The sequence below is a fragment of the Solea senegalensis genome, unplaced genomic scaffold (genome assembly GCF_019176455.1).
Source record: "Solea senegalensis isolate Sse05_10M unplaced genomic scaffold, IFAPA_SoseM_1 scf7180000015630, whole genome shotgun sequence".
NCBI lineage: Eukaryota > Metazoa > Chordata > Actinopteri > Pleuronectiformes > Soleidae > Solea > Solea senegalensis.
The window spans coordinates 11,627-26,350 of NW_025321392.1; the positions used below are offsets into that span (position 1 = coordinate 11,627).

At 39.9% G+C, this 14,724-nt stretch overlaps 1 protein-coding gene across 2 annotated transcripts; it reads right to left on the reverse strand.

Moving 5' to 3' along the window:
* Nucleotides 1-14,548, reverse strand: mapkap1 (MAPK associated protein 1). Of its 2 annotated transcripts, none has more exons than XM_044017584.1 (12): nucleotides 14,387-14,548; nucleotides 10,409-10,898; nucleotides 7,180-7,269; nucleotides 6,790-6,938; nucleotides 6,294-6,466; nucleotides 5,375-5,551; nucleotides 4,623-4,732; nucleotides 3,869-3,976; nucleotides 3,135-3,275; nucleotides 2,843-2,980; nucleotides 1,381-1,478; nucleotides 1-1,111 (listed from the first exon to the last, which is right to left on the reverse strand). In XM_044017584.1, the coding sequence occupies exons 2-12, from the start codon at nucleotides 10,689-10,691 to the stop codon at nucleotides 989-991; spliced, it is 1,590 nt and encodes a 529-aa protein (XP_043873519.1). In that variant the 5' UTR covers nucleotides 10,692-10,898; nucleotides 14,387-14,548; the 3' UTR covers nucleotides 1-988. The 2 variants fall into 2 exon arrangements, with proteins under 2 accessions (XP_043873519.1, XP_043873520.1); XM_044017585.1 differs by lacking the exon at nucleotides 14,387-14,548 and adding an exon at nucleotides 12,538-12,560.
* Between the last annotated feature and the right edge of the window lie 176 nt (nucleotides 14,549-14,724).

The following is a 14,724-nucleotide window of genomic DNA, read 5'->3' on the forward strand; positions in this document are numbered from 1 at the left end:
TTGAAAACATTTCATTTATTTTTTTATTTACACAAGACTGCTTTTAACAAACATTTCCTGTGGAGACTTGAAGTCTTCCTGATGCAAAAGGAACAGATATTTTGAAGCCCTGTGATTGTGATTTAACTTAATTGACAAAACCGATGAAAGAACAGCTGAAACTGTAGATTGAGACGATTAACTCCTCAAGAAAATGTTTACTGACGTTTTAAACCAAGTCAGAAGTAGAAGCTCATTTGCATTTAAAAATTGTACTTCTCTTTATGAACGGTGAAGTCTCCCCCTGGTGGCCAACTACGAATTAAACTGGACGTTTACCTGCGCCCACAGTAAATGTGTCTACAGTAGACTGATGCTGGGATGAAGATGAAAATTTAAAGCCATGTTTTTGGGTTTAAATGTTGAAATTCTAACTGTTTCACAGACGTCTGTAGTGTTGTTGAACTGTGACACTACATTTCCCAGCAGTCCTGTAACTTTAAAGAGCCCCAGGAAGTAAAACAGAACATCGTCACATTAATAAAGGTTGAAAGAAATTGGAACATGGAGTCAAAGCAGTGTCAAGGGTGTCTTTCTTTTTTTAATCCAGACTTCTATGTCATGTCCTAAATGTAAAAGTCTATGTACAGTACATAAAAAAAAACGTGTTAAAACTACTAAAGATGGAGGACAGAAGCAAAGACATAGCAGGTAGAGCTTTGATTTGTCTGTTGAAGCTGTACAGATCCATCCTGGAGGACGGAAGTGAATAAAAATAAAGAACTGATGTCAAAACATCAGCCGACACGTCCCACATGTCCTCTGTCTCCCTTAGCTCATGTGTGAGCTTTTCAGCTGACGTGGACACGTTTGTGTGTGGTCAGTTTCCTGCTCTAATCTCCAACTCCACAGTCTTCTCCATCTCCCATTTCTGTTTGTTTACTTCTGGCGCTGCGTGAGAGCGTCACGCCACGCCTCGCCTCGCCTCGCCTCTGCAGCTTCAGTCTCACTACTGACCCGTCTTCTTATCCTTCTGGAAACTAAAGCTGGTCCGGCGGCTCAGTTTACGCTGCTTTTGGGCAAAGTAATCAGCCCGGGACGTGCTCGCCCGCGACTCAAGGATATAATTCACCTGTAAATGAAAAACAGTCGGGGTGAACCAATTAAAAAAAACCTTCTTCCAAAATAAATCACCATAGCCTGGAGCTGCACAAACATCTTTGTGATGTAAACTTCCACCAGGAGAATTTAGAGTTTAAATGATAAGTGTTAGCAAAAGCTACTTCTTTACACATCACAGACACAGAACAACATTAATATTCATACTGAGTAGACAACAGGAGCGGCTCATAAAAGGCAGAATCATGAAGAACGGGGAAGCAGGACCCGGTCACAACTCACCTTCAGCACGATTTCATTGACTGTAGAAGCATCAGACTCAAAGTAGAGCGGCTTGTAATCGTGGTTGCTGAGATAAGTGATCTTAAATATTGCATGAGCTGGAAGACAGAAAAGGAAAAACATGTTATTAAACAGCAATGATGCAGCAGTTGCACCTGTGAACCCCTCTGTCCCTGTTTCTACATCTGTGTGTGAGCCGAGGGAAAACATCACAGCCCCAACTCATCATCAAAACTTTACCATGACTTTCCCACAACTCAACCTTTGCCTTGCCTTACAATAAGACACAGGAGCTGCTGGTGCACTGCTGGCGCGCTGCTGCCTCCATCAGTACGTTTGTGTCACTGAGATCAATTTGAATGAAGGATTTGAAACACCAAAGTAACAAGACAACACACTTACTGATGGATGCAGCAGTGGATCAACAACTCCTGTGCTGTGATGTAAAATCAATCAGTGAGCGCTTTTACAAAGTCACACAAACTTTCCAGTTAGAGATTTTATTAGGTTTTTTTCCTTGTTTCTCGGCTTGCAGCCATGTTTTCAGTATCTCAGGCTGGATCCCAGTGACGCTGGCCCACTGGGGTGTCACGCAGTGAAGTCAATATTTTAACATTTCTATATGGGATGGGAATATTCCAAACTCCGGCGCATGAGAACTGGGGAATGTAATGCATGGTTCACTGTGTGTTGAACCGTCATCACTTCTGCAGGATCTACAGCAGGGCTATTCAACTGCAGGATATGTTTTTGTAACAAAATAAAAATATAATATAAACATTAATAATAATAATTTGGCTAAAATAAAAGGTTTATAGCAATTATAGCAAATATATTGCTGCAAGGAATAAAAACAGCCAAACATAATACCGTATGTTTCACTTTAATTTGACATTAGAATCAAATCCAGACAGCAGCCAGTCCACTTTACAAGTGGGACAGAGATGGACATTCAAGAGCCATGCAAAAGTTAAATCCCACGCCAACAGACAAGAAGCATTCAAGCACAGTGATGACGTCACTTAACTATGTTGAAATGATGCTAATAGTAGCTGGACATTATAAAAAAAGTTCCTGGATGCAGGGGCGTAGGTATGCATATGGACGGTGGGGATCATAAAGTCAGCTTCTTTTACACAGAGTTTGCCGGCCGTCGAAAAATTTGAATGGGCCGTAACTGGAGCAACTTCAAGATGCATTCAAGAAAACTCATAAATGTCATCACTTCTGCAAACAAACATGAAGTCCACTGTGTGTCTCTCCCCCCGGGGAAGGAATAAAGTCATTCATTCATTCATAACTGAATGCTGCTGCTGCCACCTTGTGGTAATAGATGCACTACCAACTATTTCTTACTCTAGTTATGACCTCAATCAAACAAAGGTTCAAAAAAGTATTCCTTTGAGGTGAGACGCACAAAGGAGAATGGGAATTTAAATATGTAATCTGGTGGGACACTCACTGGGGCTTCTCTCCTCTACGAGGTCACAGGCACAGAGGTGGTCCGAGTCTATAGAGATGGGTTTCTGCCGAATCCAGAACTTGGTACTGGCCTTCTGATTGGTTACAGGGTCAATCTCCACCTTCTCTCCTGAAATGCCTGAAAAACAATGATGTTTGCAAGTGTTGACTAAAAGATAGATATTGTGACATGAGACGAGATGAGATATTGTCTTCCATTTTGTAAATCATCATATCACGATCAGGTATCTGGTCTAGTGTCTTTTCCTGGTTTTAAAGTCAACAGTTTGTACCTAGCTGGACATCAGTGGTGAAGCGAAGCTTGTGGATCATACTGATCTTGAAGGACTTATAGTGGTGACTGCTCAGCATGTCTTGGACTGTGGTGATGTCAATGGGAGGGTCTTCCTCTGAACTCTCCTCACCTCTGGAGCCTGGAGAGAAAAGAAAAACAAACACTAAAAAACAGCAACAAGCAGGTTCTGTTAAGGCTGTGAAAGATGAATGTCTATTAAAACTGGCTCATTCATGTAGTACAAATGTGAAATAATGTTTCCTTCTTGGCTGAGAAAGGCAGAAAAATGTCATTTTGGCTCATGCAGACAAACGACTCCCAGCATGCAATGCGCTCGCTGCCCCGCGAGAGCCTCGCCGTCTCAAGTTTCGAAGCAGACCGCGCAAGTTGTGTAAACACACAAATCCTCACAAAGTGAGGAATTAAATATATAATACTACAAACTGCATTCGATCATTGTTCATTGTTCTCAGTTTAGAGCCGGTTAGCTTAACTGTTAGCAAAGATGGCGGACACCGTGTTTACATTGTGGGAATGAAGTCTCGTCCCCCTATGGGTGAGGCTAAAAAGTGCAGAACTGGCGTTGTAGTTTCAAACCTTGAACCGACATACTACTGCTATTCTAGCAATACAAAGCCACATGCAAATCGGTGAAGTATTCCTTTAAGGCTTTTGCACACCAGACAGACTGAGATGATCGTGGAACCCGACTGATCTTCAATGATTACATACTGTTTTCTCTGACCAGGCAAAACTCTAGTGTGCTTTGGATCTCCAGTGTTGAGTCCAGGTCGACTGCCACGTTCGGCTCTGTCTGCTTCTCCAGTCGATACATGGGTCCTGTTGGAGGATAGTGAAGTGAGACGAGAGCAACACAAGTCAGCTTTTCTTGTTCGGAGGAATAGGTTCCCTTGTTGTTATTGCAGCTTTGCTGATACGAGAGTAAAAACAGAACGGTACAATAGGTATAAATATTACACACACACACACACACTGAACAATCTAGCTGGCCTGCTGGGTCACTGCCTCCCACTGCATTTCTTATCTACCTTTAATAACTGTAATCTTATAAAAGTATAATACATGGCACATGTTAGATGTTGGATTGTCCACCAGCAGATCCTTTAATCTTCCTGATTTTGTCAGAATACTGAGAATAGAGTCAGAATTTTGAGATTATAGTCAGATTTTTTAAATTAAAAGTCAGAATTCCCAAGAATAATTCTGAGGTTAAAGTCTGCAAATCAGAATTTCTAAAATTGTATATTGTTTTAAATGAACATAACTCATACTCAAGCCCTTAGGCAACAATGGTTGATCATCACATAAAATACAAGTTATTTTTTACTGAAAATACAAGGTTATGTCTAAATACACATTACCAGTGTGCTCAGGGATCCGGGAATGATTTAATCAAATCAGTGAGAAAACCACTTTTTCCCAGTATCTGTTCATAGCCTTATATTTACTTGATGGAGAGAATTACCTGAGCCTTTCTGTGAACCTTTCCTCTTCTTTAATGCTTTCTGGAGAATTTCCTTCATGGTAACTTTCAGACTGTCCACAGGGATCAGAGAGAAACCATGAGCAGCATTTCTAAAAAGGGAGAAAACGGAAAAGGATAAAAGATACTTACTTTATGCTAATATTCTATCTTATTCCTTTTTGAGATAAGTTTATTCCTTATTTTTTTCTGCATGTTATTTATCAATCCTTGATGAAGCAACTATAATGCAGCCAATTCCCCCCTGGGATTAATAAAGTTGGGGATTAGCATTTCAAGTGAAAGTGCTAATCAATATTCTTTGAGAACTGATGTTCCTGGAAATCCATTTAGGTTCTGTTCTCGTCTCTTTGCCTCACTCTTCATTCATTCATTCATTCCTCTCACCTGATTCATGTACCCATCTATTTACATTCCCTTCCTTCTGTTCCAGATGTTGTAAAATGTAAACACTAAACAAGCTTACATATGCTGCCTTCCATTACTCAGACTTCCAACTCGGAAATTCGGAGCAACCTCACGTATGCCGAGTTAGGATTCCAAGATGGCTGCAACCATACAAGCAGTGCTACTTTTACTGTTAATGGCACTTCTGTCATATTTGTTTCACAGTAAATCAGAACCCTTTACTTTTTATCCGTAGACAGATGGCTACACTTTTTCAGTTTCTCTCGGCTGTGACGTCACTCACAACTCCAACTTTGAAGTTCCAGCTATATTTTTTCTTTACTCACATTCTGACAAACAGTGACTGTCTGGAGGTGAGGCCCGGGGACGAGTATTTCTCCACCAAGGCCAGGGTGCTGAAGCCAAACTTGTGAATGGGCTCGTTGGAGTCGAGCGGAGGAAAGTCAGTGTCCACCTCACCGTCGTCCTCTGCGATGTGGAGACAGTAGGCGGTCACATTCTCACTGAGGGGAGGGAGAGAGAGAGAAATAGTGGAAGAATAAGTAACAAACACAGTGATATTCAATCAAAATTAGTAACTTTGTTACTACAAAATAAAAGTTGAGTTTGGTGACGTAATGCCTGTTTGCACGCAGCAACAAACACATCATAAAACCATGTCTAACTTTAATAAACACAGATATGATGCATACTCACAGAAAGGTCAGAAAGTCGACTAAAAGCTCATAAAAAACATTCTTATGTTCACCAAACACAGTTTACACACCAATCAATCAAAACTAGCAGGAGCTGTAAACATTGAAAAGAGTTTTTAAGCTTCTACTGCATATTTTTAAAGGTAGTATTTACTTTAAAATGCAATATTTTTTTATGCGAGGGAAAATAATCCTTCATTTATGCTGGGTTCCATCGGCATTTACTCTGATACAGTGGCATCTACAGCGAGGCTTACACTTCTGGTGGAATCTTTATTTTAACACCAAGACAACTCACATAATAAATAACAATTGCAGAGATATACTCTGTTTAGCAAAAAGAGGGTCAGGGACGAAGAGGTCAGACCAATGTCGTCTGCATATTATGCAGTTACAGTGTCGTATGATAAAAAATCGAAACGTTACAAAGAGGCCGTGGCATTTCACAAAACCAAGGACGTGATCGATGATTATCGATCAATATGAACTAGTTATATCGTGATATGCTTTTCAGCCGTATCAAAATGCTGTTCTACATGTTTGCACTCACTTCAGTTTTGGTTCTCGTCCCTCGCTTGTGTATTGCCAACATATGAGACCAATGAGGTCATGGACGCGGGCGTTGGCGATGGTCACCACTGTCATTGGATGTACTTTGTCTTGAGCCATTTGCATTGAAAGGTAGACGTCGATCTTTTTTGTAGCCGTTGTGCCGATGTGACCCTAAAGCAAGCAAGAGAAAAAACAGCTTTTATTCTGAGGAGAGGGATTCAGTAGTTAAAGGGATAGTTCAGGTTTTGTGACTTTGCCTTGTGCACCAAGGCCAAGAAACAGCCTGAGACACGGAGGCGAGTGGGGAAATTTAAAGCTACTTTTAAGTATTCTAGCGAGAACATTTCAATCAATCTAAACATTCATGTCCCGTTTCTAGCAGGATTGGTTTTGCAATGCAGCTGAAACAGTTTGAAAATGCAATTTTTATCTGAATTCAGGGTAAAAAAAAAAATCTCTCTGGAAAAAGAAGATTTAAATATTAAATGACTCACCTTGCCATCAAACTTGGAGTATTCATTAAAGGGGTTGTTGAGCTGTTGGGGACACTGCTCCAGCCGCAATGAGAGCGTGGATTTGGTGCCCGTTGTCTTCGGCCGGTCTTTAAAGTCCCGTTTTTCAAACAGTGTACCCAGATCCTCAACTGGACAGAAGGCACAACACAATTCAGCAAAACATGAATTATTTCAGATTAAGATTTAAGTAGACTGGTGACACAGATATACACTGATTTTGTGGCAGGATGCAACAAAATGCCTTTATCGTGAGGACATGTAGGGGTTTGCCACAAAATCATGTTTATTTTAGGCACTAATATTTTTTTATTTAATCCACATATATAATATATGATTTTAATATGCAATTAACAAAGTATGACTCCTTACCTGATTGAGATGATGACCTCTCTTTCCACTGAATGTTTTTACATTTGATTTGGTTCTGTCGTTCTTTCCTGAGCCTTTCAAGTCTTTGGGCTGAAACAAATAAACACATTTTCACATTTCTTTTACACGCAAACAAATCAAAGTTGCTAAAATACCTGCTGGAAGAGAGAAAAACATGATTATAAAAGATAGCAACATCAAAAGTAAAGGTCTTTTTCGGGTTCCTGAAATTGACACACACGCCCACACCAACTTCATCATTAAATAAAACGAGTAGACTTTGCGTTTTTGTTTGTCCCTCTCATCTTACCAGCAGCCCCAGGTTTCTCACGATCGTCTCGTTGGATTCCTGATGAGACAGTCACCACAGGTCAGTCTGAAAAGCTTTTTGTTGCTTCTTTTAAGTTTTGACCCACAACACAGAACCATGACCCGCACGCCACCAAACTGAGTAAAGTCAAAGGGAGCCAAAAGGAAACGAGATGGCTGCCTTTGGACTCCCTCTGTCACCAAACCCACATTGACTGTCAAAATAAAACAAACGCCTGATTGTACAGAACTTTCAAAGTAATTTAATTTGATTGAAACCCAATTACACTAAAGTTTTTAGATCATGGCATATCACACACCAAAATCCAAACTAAAACGTTATATTCATTTGATGACTGATGATTTTATCCTGATTAAGACGCCAAACGTTTGGAGATCTGTATCCTGCCAAAAACTGGTACTGAAGATGAAAAGAACTCAATACGTATAAGGTGACAAAAGGGGGACGATAAAACCAGGTCTAAACCAGACCTAGGCACAACGTTAGCATGTGACACTTATCATTGCCATCGTGACTTCAGCAGTCAGTGATGATTATGTGTTACCTCATACAACCACATCTTACAAAAATGTAAGAGACATTTCAAACAAAAAAATTATTAGTGTGAATATATAGGGTATATTATATATATAATATATAAATATATATAAGGTGAGGGTTATGTGGTTTCTTTTCTCTATGGCACAAAACAGAATATCGTTTGTTTGTGGACAAAACAAGACACGAAGTACTGAACGATTCAGTGAATGAATACGTGCCCAGCCACGAGAAAACCCGGAACAAGTGGAGTGCAGGAGTCACAAGTTGAGTTATTTACAGATTCTGAAAGCTTTTCAACAATGTCTAACACATGGACATCTGAAAAAAATGAAGACGTGGCCCTTTGAATACTAGGCACTCCTCAGACTGCTTTAGGGAGAAATTTTGCCTCAGAATTAAACCTTCTGGCCAAGTGACAGTATCAACACATTTACATAGTCCAACCCCCTCCTGGTCTAAACTGTCAGTGACATGTGAGATCTGTTAGCCCACAGGGCACAAACTATTGTAGTAGTTTGAACAAGGGTTATCAATAACAGGTATGGGAACCACAAGGTTCTATGAAAAAGTCCCAGAGGGTTCCCAGAGAAAAATAAAATGAAATGTTAAAAAAATAAAATGAAATATAAATTTCATAAAAAATAAAAAAACAATACAGGATATTTTCCTGAGAGTTAGAAGGATCAAAGATAGACACATATTTCTAATATCAAAAAATAATACATGTAAGTGGCTCTGTGTTGTAGTGTGGATGTGGATCAGTCTGTTATTGAATGAGCTGAATGATGATGATGTGCTAACTCTCAGCTAGTTGCTAAATCATTAGTCAATACTTCATACACAAAGCTGTGTCAGTCACACATTATTCAAGCACATCAGGTTGGCTTGTTATTCATATTAATAGCAGATGCTCACATGCTCCTGTTACAGCAGGGGTGTCCAAACGTGTATAACAAGGGCCAGATTTGATAATTTGAAGAAGTCTGGGGGCCAATGTCAATTCAGACCTTTTTTTTTAACAGTAACTTTTACATACAAATGCACTGTTTAATTAAAATTAAATTTTCATTGTCACAATTATCATTCTCAAATGGAAATGTAACCACATCAAGGCCACACAAGAGAGAAAAAAAAAATCTGACTGCCAAAGGTGGGTTTCAACCTCAAGACTCTGGTTCCAAAGCACAACCCATTACCAGCTGAGCTAATGCGGGCCAGGCATGAATCTGATACATTCCTGGCCATGAATAATACATTATAAAACCAAAGCTGGGGGCCATACAAAATCTCACCGGGGGCCGTGACATGCCTGCCTTACAGCTTATAATGAGATCATCTGATCGAACATCAAATTTCAATGTGCATTTCAAATGCACAAAAAGGTACTAGTAATGGAAGTAATGGAAAACAACCGGCCTGATAACAAACCAAGTACAGTCAAAGCCAGTCAGAGTACAGCCGAATAGTGCTAGAACTGTATAATGGAAAAGCACCACGAGTTACCCATTAAAACTGAATCATTTTGGTTTAATCAAATTCAAGTCCATCTGTCCCTATACTTTTACACGTCTACAAATATGGTGTTCCATCACATACATGGCCATCATCAAAGTTGTTTAACATATCTTGATGTAAATACATGGAAAGAAAAGCTGAAAAACTGATCTCTTGTCTTATACTCATCTTATTGACCCAAATGTTTTCAGTGTGAAGCAAAAAATAAAGGAATTGTTCATAATTAACTGCAGAATCAGTCAAAACACACACACACACTCAGTGCAGCAACAACGGATATTTCATGTATCTGTTTATTCATTAAACATCTGTCAAAGTGGAACTTGAAAGACTTCAAACTTGGCAGGTGACTTACTCAAGGCACCAGTGTGGGCAGTACCGACTAAGACGTTGTTTGGACAGGAAATGCGATAAACATACACACACAAAAAACCACACAGATACTGCACTAGTCACAGTGAATCTGTGTGATCAGAGAGAGAGTTTCTCTGCTGCCCGAGTATAAGACAACACAAGCGGCTTTTTCAAGCAACAGCCTAGTCAGCTAGCTAACTCACCAGGCAACAAACCATGCTAGCTCGCATTAGCCTTCCCATGTTTTATTAGGCTTATGTAACTTGTGTGCCACTAATGTGCAATGTTCACAAATTAAAAATACATGCATTTCTATAATACAAAAAACAATTAACTTATTCACACATTTAAATTCAACCCCATTCCTGTCACCTGTGCAATAATAACCTTCAATAGCACACAATTAAACCACTGGTCCTGATTAGACCCACAAACCCCCAAACAAATGAACCCCTATTAAACCACCCAGAGGTCTAGAGACGTGCTTACCTGTGTTGGAACGCCGACGGATGCCGAAGTCCCAGCTGGAGGTGATGTCCATGGACTGGGAGAGGTCACAGGCATGATTATCCACCACGCTGCCGCCCTCCTCATTCAGGGAACCGGACCCTGTTGACCCACCACTGCTACCGGGCACCAGTGCCAGCTGGCACTTCTCCAGGTCCACATCCTGGTCTATTAGTACCATCTCGCACATTCCTGTGTCATCACTGGTCACATGGGACTGTCTAATGTGGGCCAGAATAATGGTTGGATTGTCCAAAAAAGCCATTCCCTTTTTGCTTTATAGAGTGTGGCTTATAGCTCTGGCTGATTTCTCTGTGCCGTGCCTTTACGCCAGAGGATCCGTTCAACTTCCTCTCAGTCTCTCTCTGGTTTTGTTAAAGCAGAGGCTGATGACAAGTAGAGAGTTGTCATCTTTTCCATCTTCTTTTCCTTATTAATCTCTCTGCTTCTGAGGTAGGGAAACTGCCAGTGCCTGTGTGGAGAGAGTTAACAGTGAGTATATGATTGATTGGAGCCGGAGTATTCAAGAAATCTCTAAGTTAATGCATAAATATTTCCAAAATTATAATCAAAGCTTGGTTACTTATGTACTCAAGCATCTAAAAGTAGACCAGTAACAGTTTCATTACTATACTACTCGATTGCAAATTTGAATATTTATCGAAATGACGTCATGATTTTGACCCTCGAAAGCAAAGGTAGAATTGAGGATTTCATGACATAAAACAAAGGATCCTAGACTAAACTAGGCAAGAATAAAAAAAAAGGCAGACACATCTGCTCTAAAAGAGAAAAAAAAAAAAATTTGTGAGGATTTGGAGATTTTGGAGAATCGTGACACCTGTAATACACACACAATATAATAATAATAATAATAATAATAATAATAACAATAATTATAATAATAATAATAGGTTCCCAAAGTCCGAGAAAATAATTTTTGTACACAAGACTTCAATTCCTGTGGTAAGGTAGACCCCTATAGTGACCACAGGACTCAGTAATGAGACACTTGCTTGATGAGCTACAGTAACCCTATCATGGGCTTTGTAGCAAAAAATGTAACATGGAATTGAATATATAAGATTATATATTAATATATAACAATGGAATATCTTAGTCAACATCAACAGTCGACTCTGTTTTGAGCCACAGTCTTATATTTGTCATCCGAAAGCCTAATATTAAAAACCCACTGGCATTTCTGCAGATTAGCATCTGGCTAGAGCTGCTAATCTCACAAGCGAACACAATAGGTATCACATGTAGCATTTTCTATCACTCATCTTTCTGACGCAGCTGTCAAAGCTGGGAATAAAACCCACAACCTTCCAGTTGAGGACGACTGGCTCTACCACTGAACTAAAAGAAACACATTCAAAAAAAAGTTCCTTCCTAATTCCTGCTGCGATCAGCCTTTTAAATTACTCTCAATAATATTTATATATTCTATTGTTGTATGTTGTTTATGTGTGACTGCTGGCTGTAAACTGAATTACACCTCAAGGATAATGAAGATACTTTAAACCTCCCAAAAACAGAAGTAGAGCTTGATGACTCAGTCCTAACAATGAACAGTAGAGGCATGACAGTATAATAGTCTCTATTCATACTCGTAATTTACATTAAACATTGTATGATGACGTCTTTGGCCTGGGTCATACGAGTTCATTTGTACCAGCTCTCACTCATGAACTGTGACTGCTTTGTCACAACACTGATATACTTGTCTTTAACCATAAACAACTCAGAAAGTCACGTTTCACTGTGCTGTATATTTACTGTGTGAACACGAGGGGTGTTGACTGTTTCAACAAGCTGATGACAGCTGCCAGCAACAAGCCCATTACACCGTGTCTGAAACAAGGAAGGAAGTTGATATGTCAAATCCAGGCCACTAGCAAAACATTTTAAGATCATAAAAACAAAATGAATGACCAAGGGTATAACGTCGTCATTGTATTCTATAGTTGCCTTTGTGTAAAGATCCTCATCCAGTATTTAGGAGCCAGGTATTATTATTGTGGTGGCTCCGTCTGTGTGCGCTTCCACACTTGCTTGCAATATGAGCAACAGAGGCCGACAAAGGCCTGTTAGAATTTGAACACAACCTTCTGATCTGGAGACAGATGCTGTAACGTTGCGCCACAGAGTCTGTTACACATAAGGGCCGACAGAGGCTTGTTGCGTGAATGGGGTTGTGGAGGTGCTGGAGCCAATACCAGCTGACACAGGGCGAAAGGTGGGGTACACCCTGGACAGGTCGCCAGTCCACTGTACGGCAAACATACAGACAAAAGGGGTGCAATTATTTGATTAACCAAATATTACATCGATTACTAAATAAAGCAGTTTTTTATTAACCGAAAATTGATTAAATTATTAATCATCATGTTCTCTTCTTTTCTACCACATGAAAATCATGTTTAACTGTGGTCTCTGAATGCTGTTTTGCAATAAAAACATAAAAGGACAACATAGCCATGGATTGTAAAAGACAGAGAAAAGGGGTTGCAGATAAAGAGATAAAAGGACAACATTATGGGTGTAGTAAAATATCGATACACTAAAAGCGTAATACTGTAATATTCTTGTAGAGATTTGTGTTGTATTTCAGATTTTGATCTCTAGTTGGCAGCAGAATTTCAGCCATTTGACTCTCTCCCCTCCTACTCCTCTCACTAGACAAAAAACAACGTATATTGTTATACACATAACATTGTTATTTTTAGAGAGCTTTTCTTGAGGTAGAAAAAAGCTACTGCTTCTTCTATGGGGTTTAACAGCAGTTTGCATTGCAGTCTTCACTACCTACGTCCATCATATTATATCCATCAATACTGTTACCCTAAGAAAGGTGGCCACTTTCTACCCTGCTCATTCCCACTGCAACAAAATCTAACGACCATGCCAAAGAGAAAAAGGTCCAAGTCAGCAATACTCCAGTGGTCGCGGAAGCCAGATCCTCAGCATGCAGCAGCATATGATGAAGCAGGAACTTCTACTGGTCCTCAGAGCAGCAAGTGGGTGAGTGGTTTATGAACAGCAGGTACGGCACAGAGAGGAACATGTATCCAGAACTTGACCACCAGGTAAAACCTGTTCCAATTTCCTCCCAGTATGTGAAGCTTCTCTCTCTCAAACTTGCCTAGTCCTCTGAAAACTACAATTAGCAGTGATAAGTGTAATAATGTGTCACACACCCACATACTATGGAAGTAAACCGGAGAATCCAGAGAAAACCCACATGCCCTTGACCCTTTTTTGCTTTAACACTTTAAACTAACAATGCCTTATATTAATATTCACTCAAAGGGTATGAGTGAATATTCTCACTAACGTTACACATTTTCTTATTTCAGGACCTTTTGGAATATTTTGGGCACATTAAACCCGGAGAAGGTACAATGAGCACGGATCAAAACATTATTAGTGTTATAATTTGCATTATCTGGGGAAAGCGCACATTCTTTTCGTAGCTCTGTAATAACTGCTTCCGCAAGCAGCTAATGCTAAGCTACAATGTGATGACAAGTTTGCTCTGCCACTCAAGACAAAACATACACATGTTGACAGCTTCATGGTCAACGACACTAAAGTAAAAGGTGGCTCATAACTGACACAGAAGCCGACGACACGAATTAAGTCGTGATTAATCCCAGTAGCTAAATTGACATTAATTGTGGTAGCCATTGTTTCCTTGCAATTTTGAAGCTAGTCAGTGGTTAACTTAAAAACCCTCTACCCTCTCACCTGAGTCCGCGTTCACCCGGTCAAAGTCGCAATAGTAATAGTAGTAGTAGTAGTAGTAGTAGTGGTGGTAATATCTGTACAAACTGCATTTGTTGTTTGTCGTTAGCATGTTTAGACTACAATCTGACGCCTTCTGTGGCTACTAGCTGGCCATAGTTAGCAGCTATTCTAACCTCACAAAGTATTAAATCCATGACGGCGTCTCACCTTTAAAGGTTCCACACGGGGAAATGTCCACAATTCCCCATTTTACCTTTGCACATATCTACTACTGACATGTATTACTTCCATTAATAATAACGCTGTGGGGCAAAATCATCTGTGCTTTGCTTTAGCAGTAACCCAGGCTCTTCTTCATGTTGGTGTTCTGTGGCGTGTGACAAACGATGTTAAGGTGCATTACTGCCACCTACTGGCGTGGGTGTTGACTGGAATATCTAGACGTAAACATGTTTTAAATGTTAGCTTTTTGTTTTAAGGCGATATCATTTCTGCTGTTGTTTGCAGTGTGTTTGCATGCTTTAATAGTAAATAAAGAGGCAGTT